This window comes from Phragmites australis, chromosome 7 (genome assembly GCF_958298935.1).
Source record: "Phragmites australis chromosome 7, lpPhrAust1.1, whole genome shotgun sequence".
In the NCBI taxonomy this organism is placed as follows: Eukaryota; Viridiplantae; Streptophyta; class Magnoliopsida; order Poales; family Poaceae; genus Phragmites; species Phragmites australis.
In genome coordinates, this window is record NC_084927.1 from 32745532 (window position 1) to 32758441 (window position 12910).

The 12910-nt window shown below is 43.6% G+C and overlaps 1 protein-coding gene across 1 annotated transcript; it reads right to left on the reverse strand.

The window, feature by feature from the left end:
• Positions 1–1006: 1006 nt before the first annotated feature.
• LOC133924835 (protein DMR6-LIKE OXYGENASE 1-like) lies at positions 1007–3002 on the reverse strand. Its single transcript, XM_062370562.1, has 4 exons — positions 2687–3002; positions 2128–2375; positions 1493–1814; positions 1007–1414 (listed from the first exon to the last, which is right to left on the reverse strand). Exons 1-4 carry the CDS (start codon positions 2912–2914, stop codon positions 1169–1171), a joined length of 1044 nt encoding a protein of 347 aa, XP_062226546.1. The 5' UTR covers positions 2915–3002; the 3' UTR covers positions 1007–1168.
• Positions 3003–12910: the final 9908 nt, after the last annotated feature.

The window sequence follows — 12910 nt, forward strand, 5'->3', positions numbered from 1 at the left end:
TAACAGATTTTGTTGTTTTTTGTGTATACAAGTTTCAAGCACCATTATGATTTAATTATGAGCTATGTTATACGGTATAGTTCTTAAACTCTATACAGGTTCCAAGCACCATTATGATTTTGCATGAGTGCTTTATGTTTTTTGTCTATATCTTTTTTTCGTATCGTATGAGATGGTTTTATTTTTGCTTGTGTTCTTATCCGGCTCTTCTGACTAGGTTTTGGTTTTCTTGCTTTTGTTCTTATATTTCAAGGACTATCACATTGCCCCATTTGCTAGGGTGAACCAGGAGGCTTTATGAGGTTGACATGTGTTATAAGCTCAATAAGAAAACACAAATCTATAGAAAGAAACGTCATGTGGTACAACATCATGCATGTGTGATTTCAGGTGTGTTGCCATCGACCTGGTACGCTGATGGTGTTCTGACTTGTCACTGATGAACTGCGCGTGTGTTTGTCGCCGTGCTGGTATGCTTGTGGGTGCCACCAGTGTGCGTATCCTCACCATGCTGGTGTTCTAGGGAGTTGGCATGTTGTTGCCTTCATTTTTTGACCCAGGTCCAGCCGACGTGTGTGTCCTGTATGGTGTTCTTCTCTCTTTTTTTGGGTCTTTTTTCCTCTTCAAGTTGATATATTTTTTATGGGCTATCTGTCTAGAGTTTAGACTTGATATCTATCTTTTTCTTGTTGGGTCTTTTGTTGTCTTATTTACGTAGGTTGGATAGGCTAGCAAACTTGTTTAGATCTTTTTTCTTCACACCCGTTTGTTACTGGGTTTGTAGGCTTATTTTGTATGGACCCGATTAGCCCAGATGGTGCTTCAATGTTGTGGGCCTTCAATGTTGTGGGCCTTTGACTGGACAAAAATTCTAACAGCACGTGGAAGCACCTGATTGATCAGGGAACCGACAGATTTTGATCAGCAAAATCTGTTGCCAGACAGATAGACAGAGGCTTAGATTAATTCCACTATGGCATACATAATTTTTTTAGATAAGGGAATATTTTATTATTTTGATTTCTGTATAAGTCATACACATAACCATCTATTATTATATAGTTTCAGCTGTAGGCCGTGAATAAAAGGCTAATAAATGACAAATGATAATAGAATATCCAACATAAACATTCTGCGTGTTCTGTATTCGTAGCCGGCGTTCAGTCGATCACTGGGGTCTGAACCGGTCGAGGCAACTGGCCGACTTGAGGCCCATGTTCCAGAACTCGTCGTAGTACTCCTGGTAGGTGAAGGGCCGGTAGGCCAGAGGGTGGCCGTCGTCCCCCGGCGCGGTGGTCGGCGCGATCACCGCGTCCTGGGACGGGCAATAGAACGTCGGCACCGAGATCCGCTCGCTTTCGCTGTTCACGATCACGCGGTGCAGCACGCTCTTGTAGCGATCGTTACTCAGCGCCTGCACACATAAATTTAGTCACCACGAGTGCACGACCCGAACGTTGGTACTTTAACTACAGTTGCAAAGTATGTATACCTGCAGTTGGTCTCCGATGTTGATGACCAGCGCGTTGGGCACGGGGTTCACGGCCACCCAGCGGCCGTTGCGCTGCACCTGCAGGCCGGACACGCCGTCCTGGAGCAGCAGTGTGATGGCATTGGGGTCCTTGTGCCCAGGAAGCCCGTAGGTGAGCTCCGGCTGCTGGCATGGCGGGTAGTAGTTCACTGCCATGTGCTGCGCGTGCCTCCCCATGGCCGTCACCATGTGGCTCCGCTCGAGCCCCAGGCTCTCCGATATCGCCTCCAGCAGCCGAAGCGCGAGCGCTCTCGCTTCCTTGGAGTAGGTGCCCACCACTTGTCTGTCAAGTAACCACAACTTGTCAATTTACCATGTCGTAGGGAATTAATCGAGTTATTGTAAGGGCACATGAACCGGATCAATTTTCTGAAACAGTTCAATTGTTTGTCTTTTGATTATTCTCCCCATAGAAGCAGCCTCTTGAAAATTAAAGAAAGGTCAACACTGAATATGTTACTTAGTTGAAGTTTCAGTTTACAAATTAACAGGTCTCGTTCAAACACTTTGAACGAAACGTAACAGGAAACGTAACAGGCACTAGAATTAAAAGTCAGCTGCAGGGAAAATTACTCTGACATGAAGGGTGAGTTCACCTGAAGGAGGGCGGGTTGGACGGCCACTGGTCGATGAAGCTCTCCAGAGGATAGCAATGCAAGCGCAGGAAGTCGCGCCAGTTGCTCACCTTCTCGGTGCGCACGTTGAAGCTCGTGGACAGCCGGATCGCCTTCTTGGGGTCGTCGGAGTAGTACTTGAGCCGCTCCGACTCTGGCAGGTGGAAGAACTCCCTCGCCACGCGTAGCATCCCCTCGACGACCTCCTTTGGGATGCCGTGGTTCGTCACCTGTACTTTCATGCTAACTAACGTCAGTCAATTTGTTCAAGTTTGATCTTGTATGTCTGTAACGGAGTAAAATTCTGCTATCTCAGTATCGGTCTAGACATCAGGTTGGAGGCTAGTAGGCGTAGGACTTTTTTTTTTCCTTTCTCGTTACCATTTCTATTTTTCCCAATCTTAAAACTCAGATGTAAAACTATGATATTTCCGTGGGGAATGGAAATGGAACCCCCCCCCCCCCCCATTCGAAAAAAAATTGTTCAAGTTTGCTCGATCACCGGCCACATCGGCAGGACCTGCAGTAACTGCGCACGTACCATGAAAAATCCGTCGGACTCGCAGGCCCTGCCGATGGCCTCCACGACCTTACGGCGCTCCGGCCCGTTGAGCTTTTTGAGGTCGATGAGCGGGATGCCGGCACCGGACTCGTTGTCGACATTAGCGAGGTCCGGGCGGTCGCCGACAGGTCTAACGTGGCTCAACGGGACATGACCTGACTGTGCCACAAGATCGCTGAGAAGAGACTTGGCAATCGCCGGGGCCATGGCACCGTGAGCTAATTAAGCTGGACTGGATGGTTGGATGCAGTGGCGGGTGCTAGTAATTTCACTAGCTGCTGTGGTTAACTTGTGCAATGGCGATAACATATTTCAGTTAGCTAAGCCTTTTTATAGGCAACGGATGGCATCCAGGTAGGGCCCACCGGCCAAGCCCTAAGGTAGGGCCGACAGTACTAAAAACACTGTAGCAAACTCTGCATTTGCTGAAATACTGTAGCAACCGCAATACTGTTCATAAAAGTGGATTGTGGGTCCGAGAGATGAAAATAGTAGTAGAAGGTACAAAATAAGGTAACTGTTGGAGATAAAAAAAATAAAGAGTACTATAACAGTGTAGAAGATGCTGTAATAATATTATAGGAGATAAATTTTTAAAGTATCTGTTGAAGATGGCCTAAGATCCGCAGAATATTAGGACTGGACTACTCCCTATTAGCGATAGCAATTGGACACGTAGATTCAGTACTCGTGAATTCTACGTTCCAAGGGTCTGGGTTTAAATTTTAATTTTTATCCACGGGTTTAGCGGGTTAAGTTGGGTCGGGCTCGGGCTTTACCTTTCGCCCGTAAGTGCCCGCGGATCATCCAGCATATTAGAGGTAGTGTATTGCAGCAGCCCATCCTAACACATATCATTGCAGTCCAGCCTGTGTAAACTGAAAACCCTAGCTTAGTCGATGAGCTCCCAACAACAATCACTCCCTAACTCCTAGGGACCACAAGTTTGGAATACCACTCAAACTAACACCTCTCTTGAAACTGGAGATATAACTGTTAACATCGCACACATAGAGATACATAACAATTTATAGATCATCACAGTAGTAACGTATAAATCTTAACAAACAAGGAACATATCTTGATCATACATCAAGCCACCACGTGTCAAAACATACACAACCAGGCTAAGTCCCGCCATATGACAATAACAAGATTTAAACAAAAGTGAATGATGATTGTGCAAATGACGTGCATCAACCTATACCATATGTGCACCCACACCTCAAGATGTACCGAAGAGATAGCAATTGTGAAATTCAAAAATATCAGTAAGTGAATTGTTTTAACAATTTATTTAGCCACTGTAACTAACAATTCATCTAAAATAAATGGACTAACAACATCTAGAAAAAATATGGCTAAGCAATGCCAACGACAACATCATCAATTTTAGCATCCTCTATCTTAATCCTTCACAATTGCATCATTTATAAGCAAAATTAAAGACTTCCTTCTAGCATAATGCATTGATGCAATCAAAATAAGGAACATCATATGAATGTGTATGTATGCACATGCAATGATTTTTCTCAACCTTACCCTCCACAGGTAACATAAGGGTGTGCGTCATACCTCTCTACGAGCAATGTATGGCGCTGTACCGATAGGTCACAGCCATAAGATGACGACAAATCTCCCAATGCAAGATGTCATGTTTATGATGTGCTTCATACATTGTGTGACAGTCAAAAAGCTTAAGCATGTTATTAAGCATTAATGAGTATCATTAGCATCATATTTATTATTTGAGCAATTTTTGACATGTAATTTAAATTAAACACAAATTGTTAAAATCAATATTAACTGATGCTTTGTGAAGCAACTCACAAAATAACCATACAACATAGGGTTGAAGATAATTTTAGAAATTAGTCAATACCATTTAAAGAATATTAAAGATTTTTCCCAAATTTTGATATTTTTTTAGGGCATAAAAATTACAACAATTTATAAAATGTTGCCAATTTGAAGAATTTTAATTTAAAATTGGCTCAGCCTTTTTGGGTCAAACAAGTTAAAATTGGTTGCGCATGAATTATATTTTCACACAAAATTTGTCCCACAAATTTTGGAGCATGGGAAGACATGTTTTTGGATTAAAATAGACGAGGAAATATTTTTCTTTCTACTGGTCACTATTCATCAAGGCCCCACTGACATCATCTCCCTCCTCTCTCACCCGAGCAACTTCGAGAGGTTGGCCGCCGGTTTTGTTGACTTCTGCGGCCAAACCAAGTCACCGGCCATTGAGGCACGCCTCTGAGCTTCATGTGGGTTCGGTGCGCCCTTATCCCCTACCCTCTCGTTGCTCTCTCCACGCGACAAAGCACATAGTAGTAGCACCGCCGAGCACAAAATCCATCGGAGCTGTGCCATCCCTGTGCCCTGTCCGCCGCCAAGGAGCTTTGAGACACGTCCTTGAGCTCTCCTCGTGCGAGCCCTATCATCTCCCCACCGAATTGGAGCTCGCATTGTCGTCTTCTTCTTCTCCAGTGCATCCTTCCACCGTCGACAGCTGCGGCGATGCTTTCCTTAGCCAATTCAGTGCTCGGTGAGCTTCCCCATACCATTTACCTGCTTTCACATGCATCCGTTTCTCTTTTCATGACGCCGGTGTGATCGTCCTCGATGACCGAGTGCTGCCGCCCCCATGCATTCGTTGCTGGCTGTGCTCCACCCGAGCCCGTCGGTCGACGCTTGCCCTGGGAGTTTCCCCGTAGCACGCCATAGCCCACCATGCCCTCATTCGAACGAAGCTCGTGCTTCTCTGCCCTGTCCTCACGCGCGCAACGCCACCACTGTAAGGCCGTCGCCGTTCACCGCTACTGGTCGCCTTTCGGTGCTTGCGTTGTGGCCGTTGCTGCTCTCCGCTTGCTGAGTTTCGCTGCCATTCGCCGCTGGCATGCTCGACCAGTGCCGCTGGCCTGCCACGACATTATGCAGCCACGGCTCATGTCGATTTTAACCCGAGTTAAACGCCCGGGCCCCTGTCATCTCAGTGGCTAGAGCCACCCCCCCCCCCCCCCCGCGGTGAAAAATGGTTTTTGGCCTTTTAATATTCGGATTAAATCGGGAAATGTGAAATTAATTTATTGTTTTACTATTAAATCGGTCGAACACTTGTAAAATGCATAGAAAATTGATTATTTTGTTAGCCTTTTATAATCATCCTCTACATGTTAAAAATATTAGCAAGCATGAAATGTGTACTGAAAATTAATTGGAATACTGAGATATGTTTAAGCTTAAATAATTCATAAGTAATTATTGGTAGGTCCAAAATTGGTGAAGCCAATTTTGTTAGTCTTATGAAATTATGCCCTATTCATTAAAAATAATCACTCTCATGTTAAGTATAACTAATCTCTTAATTAGGTTTAAGCTTTGTTTTAAGCTTACTTAATCCAGGAAATCATCAAATTTTAAACAATAATCCAAATTAAGAAAATCTTGAGGCTTTAACACTCATGCCATGATGCATTGCATCTCCACTTTGGTCATACACCATGGAGCATCTATCATTGCATATCATCCATACTCATTACGATACATCATTCTTTTATTTAGAAGCCGACGCTTCGGAGTGTCGCGTGATCGAGCCTGAGAACGAACCCATAGAGTTTTATGAGTGCTGCGTAGGAAGCTTCAGGGAAGCACCTGGCAAGCATATATCATATCTCTCCTATGTTTTGGTGAATAGTTTGTCAACCTGTTAGATTTTTCTATATGTCATAGATGCATGTGATAAGGAGTCGATGTCGGGAATAGGGTAGAACCTATTTGTTGCATCGTACCTACCTTAATGAAGTTGTTAATCCTGATCCTTGTAACCTAGGTATTTTTATGACATGGTCTAACTTAAAAGTGATGCGGTAATTGCTTAGCCTTGCATAGGTCAGCGGTAAAAGTCAAGCGATGAATGTCATCGTCGTTCGCGAGCTATAGGGATTTCAACCATAGTTAGAAAGAAATGATATGTTGGGTTGATGAGTTGAAAAAATTGAGATGAGATGTGAGCGGGTGCTAGGGGCAGTTCGGGAGAGGCGATATGGGTGTTATAGACCGCTTGCATCGTTTAAGCATCGTCTGTGGTGTCATTTGGCTTAAGCACTTACTGTACTTTCCTTTTACCATTCAACGGTCTAAACTTTATTGGGATTGCCACAACCTCATATGGTGTCCAAATGAAACGTATGCATAGTCAAACAGAATCATTTCAATGAGCTCTACACACCCGTGGTCTCTGATTGTACATTCGAGCTACGGATAAAAAAGTCAAACTTTTGCCATCTCGCAGGTCCACCTAGTCAATGGATTTTTTTTCAATATTCATGTTTTCATTTTTCCTTTATATTTGGGGTATGACACCGGCCGCCGCACATGCTCATAGCAACAATAGATCCACCATCCCAGACTCCTCCCCCAGCCACTCCTAGTCGCGTTGCCTCGACACCTCCTCCCTCGCCTTCTCGCGTCTAGCAGTGGCAACACTGTAGCAGGCCACAGAGGCACAGATCCACTCCCTTCCGGGGCTTTCGACATCTACACGTTTGAGCATCAGGCCATCCTGGTCACGTCGCCTCCTCCCCTACCTACCCACGCCTGGCAAAACTATAGCAGCAAGTCACCACCGGTCCAGTGGTCCAACCCAAGCCGTAGTCGCCGCATGCCCATTGACCACCTCTCGGCCACCGCCACACGCCCACATAGTACCACCAAGATGCCAAGCCCTCCGCAACCGGTGACCTCCTCCCTCCCTGGCATGACGTCTTCCCATCGAGGAACCACAACTCCGTAAGGTGAGCACCAAGATTCGTTTGTTATTTTGGTTTTGGTCTAGATAACACTCCATTGCTTTTCTCCTAAGAGAATTTTGGAATAGCAGTAGAGCAAGCATGATTGAAAATCATTATTTAAATTGGCATGCAACTGTTTTTCAGTCTAAAAATTGTTTATAAAGATCACTATGTAAGAAATTAACATAAGAGACACCACATTAGTTATGGTCGCTAGAAATTGCCACTAATGTTATATTAGTGACGGGGACCCGTCACCAATATGACCCGAGGCTAGGACCTGATAAGACCCATCACTAAAGACTGTAGTGACGAGTAGAGACGACACACATCACAAACTCATCAGTGACTGGTGATAACTACAACCGTCACTGATGATTGAATCATTAGTGACGGGTGATAGCTACACTTATCACTAATGACTTAGCTACACCCGTCACTAATGACTCTCAGCTGGTCGAATCAAAATTACGACCAGTGGGCATCTTCTGACCAGCCTCTGTTCCTTTCGACCAGTATCAGAAAGCTACTCAAAATATGAATAAAGCAGTGACTTGTGATAGCTACACCCATCACTAATGACTCACCTACACCTGTCACTAATGAGCCTCAGCTGATCGAATCAAAATTACGACTAGTGGGCATCTTCTGACCAGCCCATGTTCCTTCTGACCAGTATCAGAAAGCTACTCAAAGTCTGAATAGAGTCATTAGTGATGGGTCATAGTTACACCTGTCACTGATGATTGAATCATTAGTGTCGGATGATATATATAACCTGTCATTAACAATTAAATGCAGCTCATTTCAAAAATTCATAACTTTTTCATACAAGGTCGGATGAAGACAAACTTTATATGAAATTATAGCCCTCGAGGATATCTACAACTTTGTAGTTGATCATTTTTTTTTTATTTGAAGTCATATAGATGCACAAATAAATATATAAAGACTGTGGAAGGAAACCACACACTTGACTACAAACTAAATTGCTAGAACTAGTATAAAACTAGTATGAATGATTGAAAAAATCACACATAGGGCCACAAAGTTAAAAACTATAAATTCAAAGATTTACTGTGAGTTTGGTAACTCGGATTGATGAAACATCTGCGCAACACAAACTTTCAAATGTAACACTATGTCTCCAAAAAATTTCAGACAAATTGGAGGTCAATTTTTAACCAAAAACTTTAGAGATCATGTCGAGGGTCTTTGTTTTATTGCACGAATTAGATCATATGGAGTCGGATAGTGACAAACTTTATATAAATATATAGAACTCGATGAGATGTACAACTTTGTAGTTGATAACATTTTCATTGAAAGCCATATAGATGCCCAAATAATCATCCAAACATTTGAGAAGGAAATGTTAAAAGAATAAATTTCTACATATTCATCAGGTAAGACTATGAGGTGAGATGTTAAGGAAGTTTCACGCAAGGAGGAGGTCGCCAGTTTGAATCCCAGAAAATTCACAGGCGTGTAATTTACACGGCTCGAGTGAGAGTGACCATAGGAGCTCGGGGGTTTGTTCGTCGAGTGCAAAAAAGTTTCCCTTTTTGTTTTTTAAACACACTCATCACTGATGTACAGTAATTAGTGATAGGTCTGGACACGACCTGTCATTGATGACACATCAGTGATGGGTCTAGACCTAACACGTCACGGATGTACAATCATCAGTGACGGGTCGGGTCTAGACCGGTCACTTTTGTGTGTTAGTGACGGGTCTAGAGCCGTCACTAATGAGTCCACATTAGTGACGCGTTCGGAGTGATGGGTGTAGCACCGGTCACTAATGAGGGTTATCACTCGTCACTAATGAGCTTTTTTGATGTAGTGGATGATGCTAGGTTTGTACTGGTTTCTCAAGATTGGGCATCGGGGAGAATCATTATTGATCCTGCTTAGATTGGTAGTTTGTTGATAGTGGGAGTTGAACATTTCCATCACACTAAAACGAAAAGATGATCTACTTAGACTGGTAGTTTGCTAATTTGCTACTGCTGAACTGAACCAGACGGGTTAGGGTTTCTGTTTTTGATCGTTTGGTACTACGAGTTATGGTAGAGTTGGGGCTAGAGGGTTTTAGATCAGACACGGTTTTACTCCATTTAGATCTGACCCAATTCATTGCCAGCCCTACTATCTATGGCTTGTCTAAGCCCTGACTTCTGGCATAGCTTGGCTCGAGTTGTTGCTATCCAAGTTCACATGCCACCTGGGTAAATTATACCATGTTGAGCTGACGACTGGGATTTGTTGCTGCGGGTATGGCTGATGTTCTCCTTCCACTCCGCGTGCCATGCCAGGACACCTGAATAGGCCAGGGCGGTCACTGGTCCGGGCAATGTGCAGTGGTTAAACAGGGAGAGGATCAGTCTGACACGCATGAAGGCATCGATAGCCAAAGTTTCATCTACGATGCATTGGCTTAGTGCGGATCATCTTGAAGTAAATGGAATGTATGACCTATTACAAGTAATTGTAGAGAGATAAAGAAGTAGACAGAATAAAAAACTTATTATTGATTCATAGGATGTTTACATATTTACACATGTTGAATGGACATGTTGAAAGGACATATCTATTATAAAGACATCACTTCCCAATAGACACAACTCTTGATAGTTGATAGTGTCATTGATCACATGGTTAAACACCTAAAGGGTGTCTGTTTAATAAAGGTGTTAATTCATAACACTCCACCTTGGTCAATTTAGTCATCCATATACATCGCATAAAAACTCCTCCAAAAACCCAATGGAAAAAACTTGAGGAGAAATATAATATAGTGACTTATCATTAAAACTCCTTTAAAACACGGTAGTAAAAGAAGAAAATAATACAATATATTGATTATTGTCTCATTATAACTCATATGAGAAAACCTTGAAAGGAAAAACCGATAAGCGAGTTTAGAGAACAATAGCTATAATTTGTGGATCAATATATCTTGGATACCCCGTTTAAAAACCCCAGTAGGAAAATTAGGAGGTATGAAATATATATATATATATATATATATATATATATATATATATATATATATATATATATATATATATATGAAGAAGTCAATTTTACTCCCCCGAATTATGCCAGTGGTCCAGATAACCCCCTAAACTTTAAAACCATCCATTTAACCCCCCGAAATTTCAACACCGGATCAAATAACCCCCTAAGACGATTTCAACGGTGATTTTTGCTACCATAGCTGCCACATCACCAAATTTTTGCCATTGTGGCTGCCATGACAGCTTCTTCTTCCTCTAGCCATCCCTTCATCTCTCTCCTTCCCACACCACACCCCTTCACTGGTCGTCGCCATGGCCCGCCGCTGGCCATCGTCAACAGTGCTCCAGCCATCTCTCTCTCTCTCTCTCTCTCTCTCTCTCTCTCTCTCTCTCTCTCTCCCACCCCCTCCCTATCATTCCCCACCTGAACTCCACTGCCACCACCGTGAAATCCACTGCGATTGAGCCCTCTTCGCCATAGCCGAGCTAAGGGGAGCTCGAAGGAGCTTCTCATCCACCTCCTCCCTCGATTCCTTGGCCAAGCCCATCGCTCAACTGTCAGAATCAACCTCGCCACGTCATCTTCCCCGCCTCTGACTACTGCCTTCATGCCTCACCGACACCACGCCATGCTGCTGCCCCTCCAAGCCGATGAGCACCATGGTCGAGCCTGTCGTCCTCCTCCCCCGCTCCATCAAGCTCCACCGACACCCTGCCCTCTCCCCATGCACTCCCCCTCTCTCCACGGTACTCTGCCACCTCTGGCCGTTGCTAACTGCCTCTTGAGCCACCACTGTGCCTCGCCAAGGGCACCATTAGCTCCATCGTGCTCCGCTCACCCTAGGCTATCGCCTCCTCAAAGCCAAGCACCGCCGGAGCATCCTATCGTAGAGCTCTCTCTCTCTCTCTCTCTCTCTCTCTCTCTCTCTCTCTCTCTCTTCGCCATGTTTCTCCATCTCCGGGCGCCACTACCGGTCATTTGGAGTATCACGAGCCTCGTCACCCGCTGCTTTGGCTTCACCATCTTCTCCTCGTTCCCAGCCGACCCTTCCTCGCCATTGAGTCACACCAAAGCGTCGTCGCCGCCGAAGCCCAAAGAACCGCAGCCGTCAAATCCTCGACGTCGGCTGACCCTGGCCTCCTCTTGTCGTCGTACGCACGCTTGTAGGTTTACCGTGACCCCCTCTCTCCGTTTCTGCGCTCGCCAGAGCCGCCACGCCGCCGACCATTGGATGACCGCGTGAAAGAACGGGCGGAGAGAGGAGCAGAGAGAGATGAGAAGAAAGAGGAGCCGTTGAGAGAGAAGCAGAGAGAGATGAGAAGAGAGAGAGGAGCCGACAAGAGAGCAACAGAGAGAGATGAGAAGAGAGAGGAGCCAACGAGAGAGAGGTGACGTGGCATCCATGTCAGCAAAACTAGGTACCAAAATAGCTTAAGGGAGTAAAGTGATTCAGTATTCAAAGTTGAGGGGGTTAAATGGATGGTTTTAAAGTTTAGGGAGTTATCTGGACCAACGACATAGTTTGGGGGAGTAAAATGGACTTTTTCCATATATATATACTTGTGTGGATATTGTCTTATTAAAAACTTTTTTAAGAAATATTGTGAGTAAAACTCATAGAGAGACAAGAGTACAATATAATGTATGGACAGGTTATAATTTAGGAGGAGTCTACCTCTAAACCTTGCAAATCTCTAAGTCATTGCATACCAATTTTATGAACAAATTTTGGAATGAGAAGTTGGTAAGAACTTTATGAATAAATCTGCAATTTTATCACAAGATTTTAGTTTGCAAGATGTTTATCTCTCTATTTTGTTGTAACTCATGAGGATAAAATAATTTATGGGCAATATATTCAATGATATTTTTTTTATGTAACATGTTTGTATCTGAGCAACACAAACAACATTATCTTTGTAGGTAATGTTTGATTATTCAATGAAATCAATACCACTATTGTATATGGTTGATCATTCCGCAAAGCCATATATAAGTATGTAATGTCTTAGAATGATAGGTGGAAGTAGCCACTAGAATCTATTTTGATAACTCACATGAGAAGACTATACCATCATGAAATCAGTCTATGATATGGTATTATGGGGATCATATAGCTAGTATTTGCCATTAAGGTTATATCTTGATTTTTCTGATAGAATAAATCAAGATCTATAGTGCTATAAAGATATCTGAGGATACCCATTTTGATTCCCGCCTAATGGCATTCTTGGAGCTATGCTATTTTGAGCTAGCAAATTATCAACAAATGCAATATCAGGCCTGTTGCGATTTGCAAGATACATGAGTGCTTTGATGAACTAAAATATAGAACTTTAGGTTCAATATCGTCAACTCAAGGTATGAATGGATCTTGATT

What these genes read in the sequence shown, in the direction of transcription:
- LOC133924835 (XM_062370562.1), bottom strand. Translation starts at nt 2,914, where the DNA reads ATGGCCCCGGCGATTGCCAAGTCTCTTCTCAGCGATCTTGTGGCACAG. An exon ending in TCCAACCCGCCCTCCTTCAG is followed by an intron (nt 1,815 to 2,127) that starts GTGAACTCACCC and finishes GTTACTTGACAG; the next exon opens with ACAAGTGGTGGGCACCTACT. An exon ending in ACATCGGAGACCAACTGCAG is followed by an intron (nt 1,415 to 1,492) that starts GTATACATACTT and finishes TTATGTGTGCAG; the next exon opens with GCGCTGAGTAACGATCGCTA.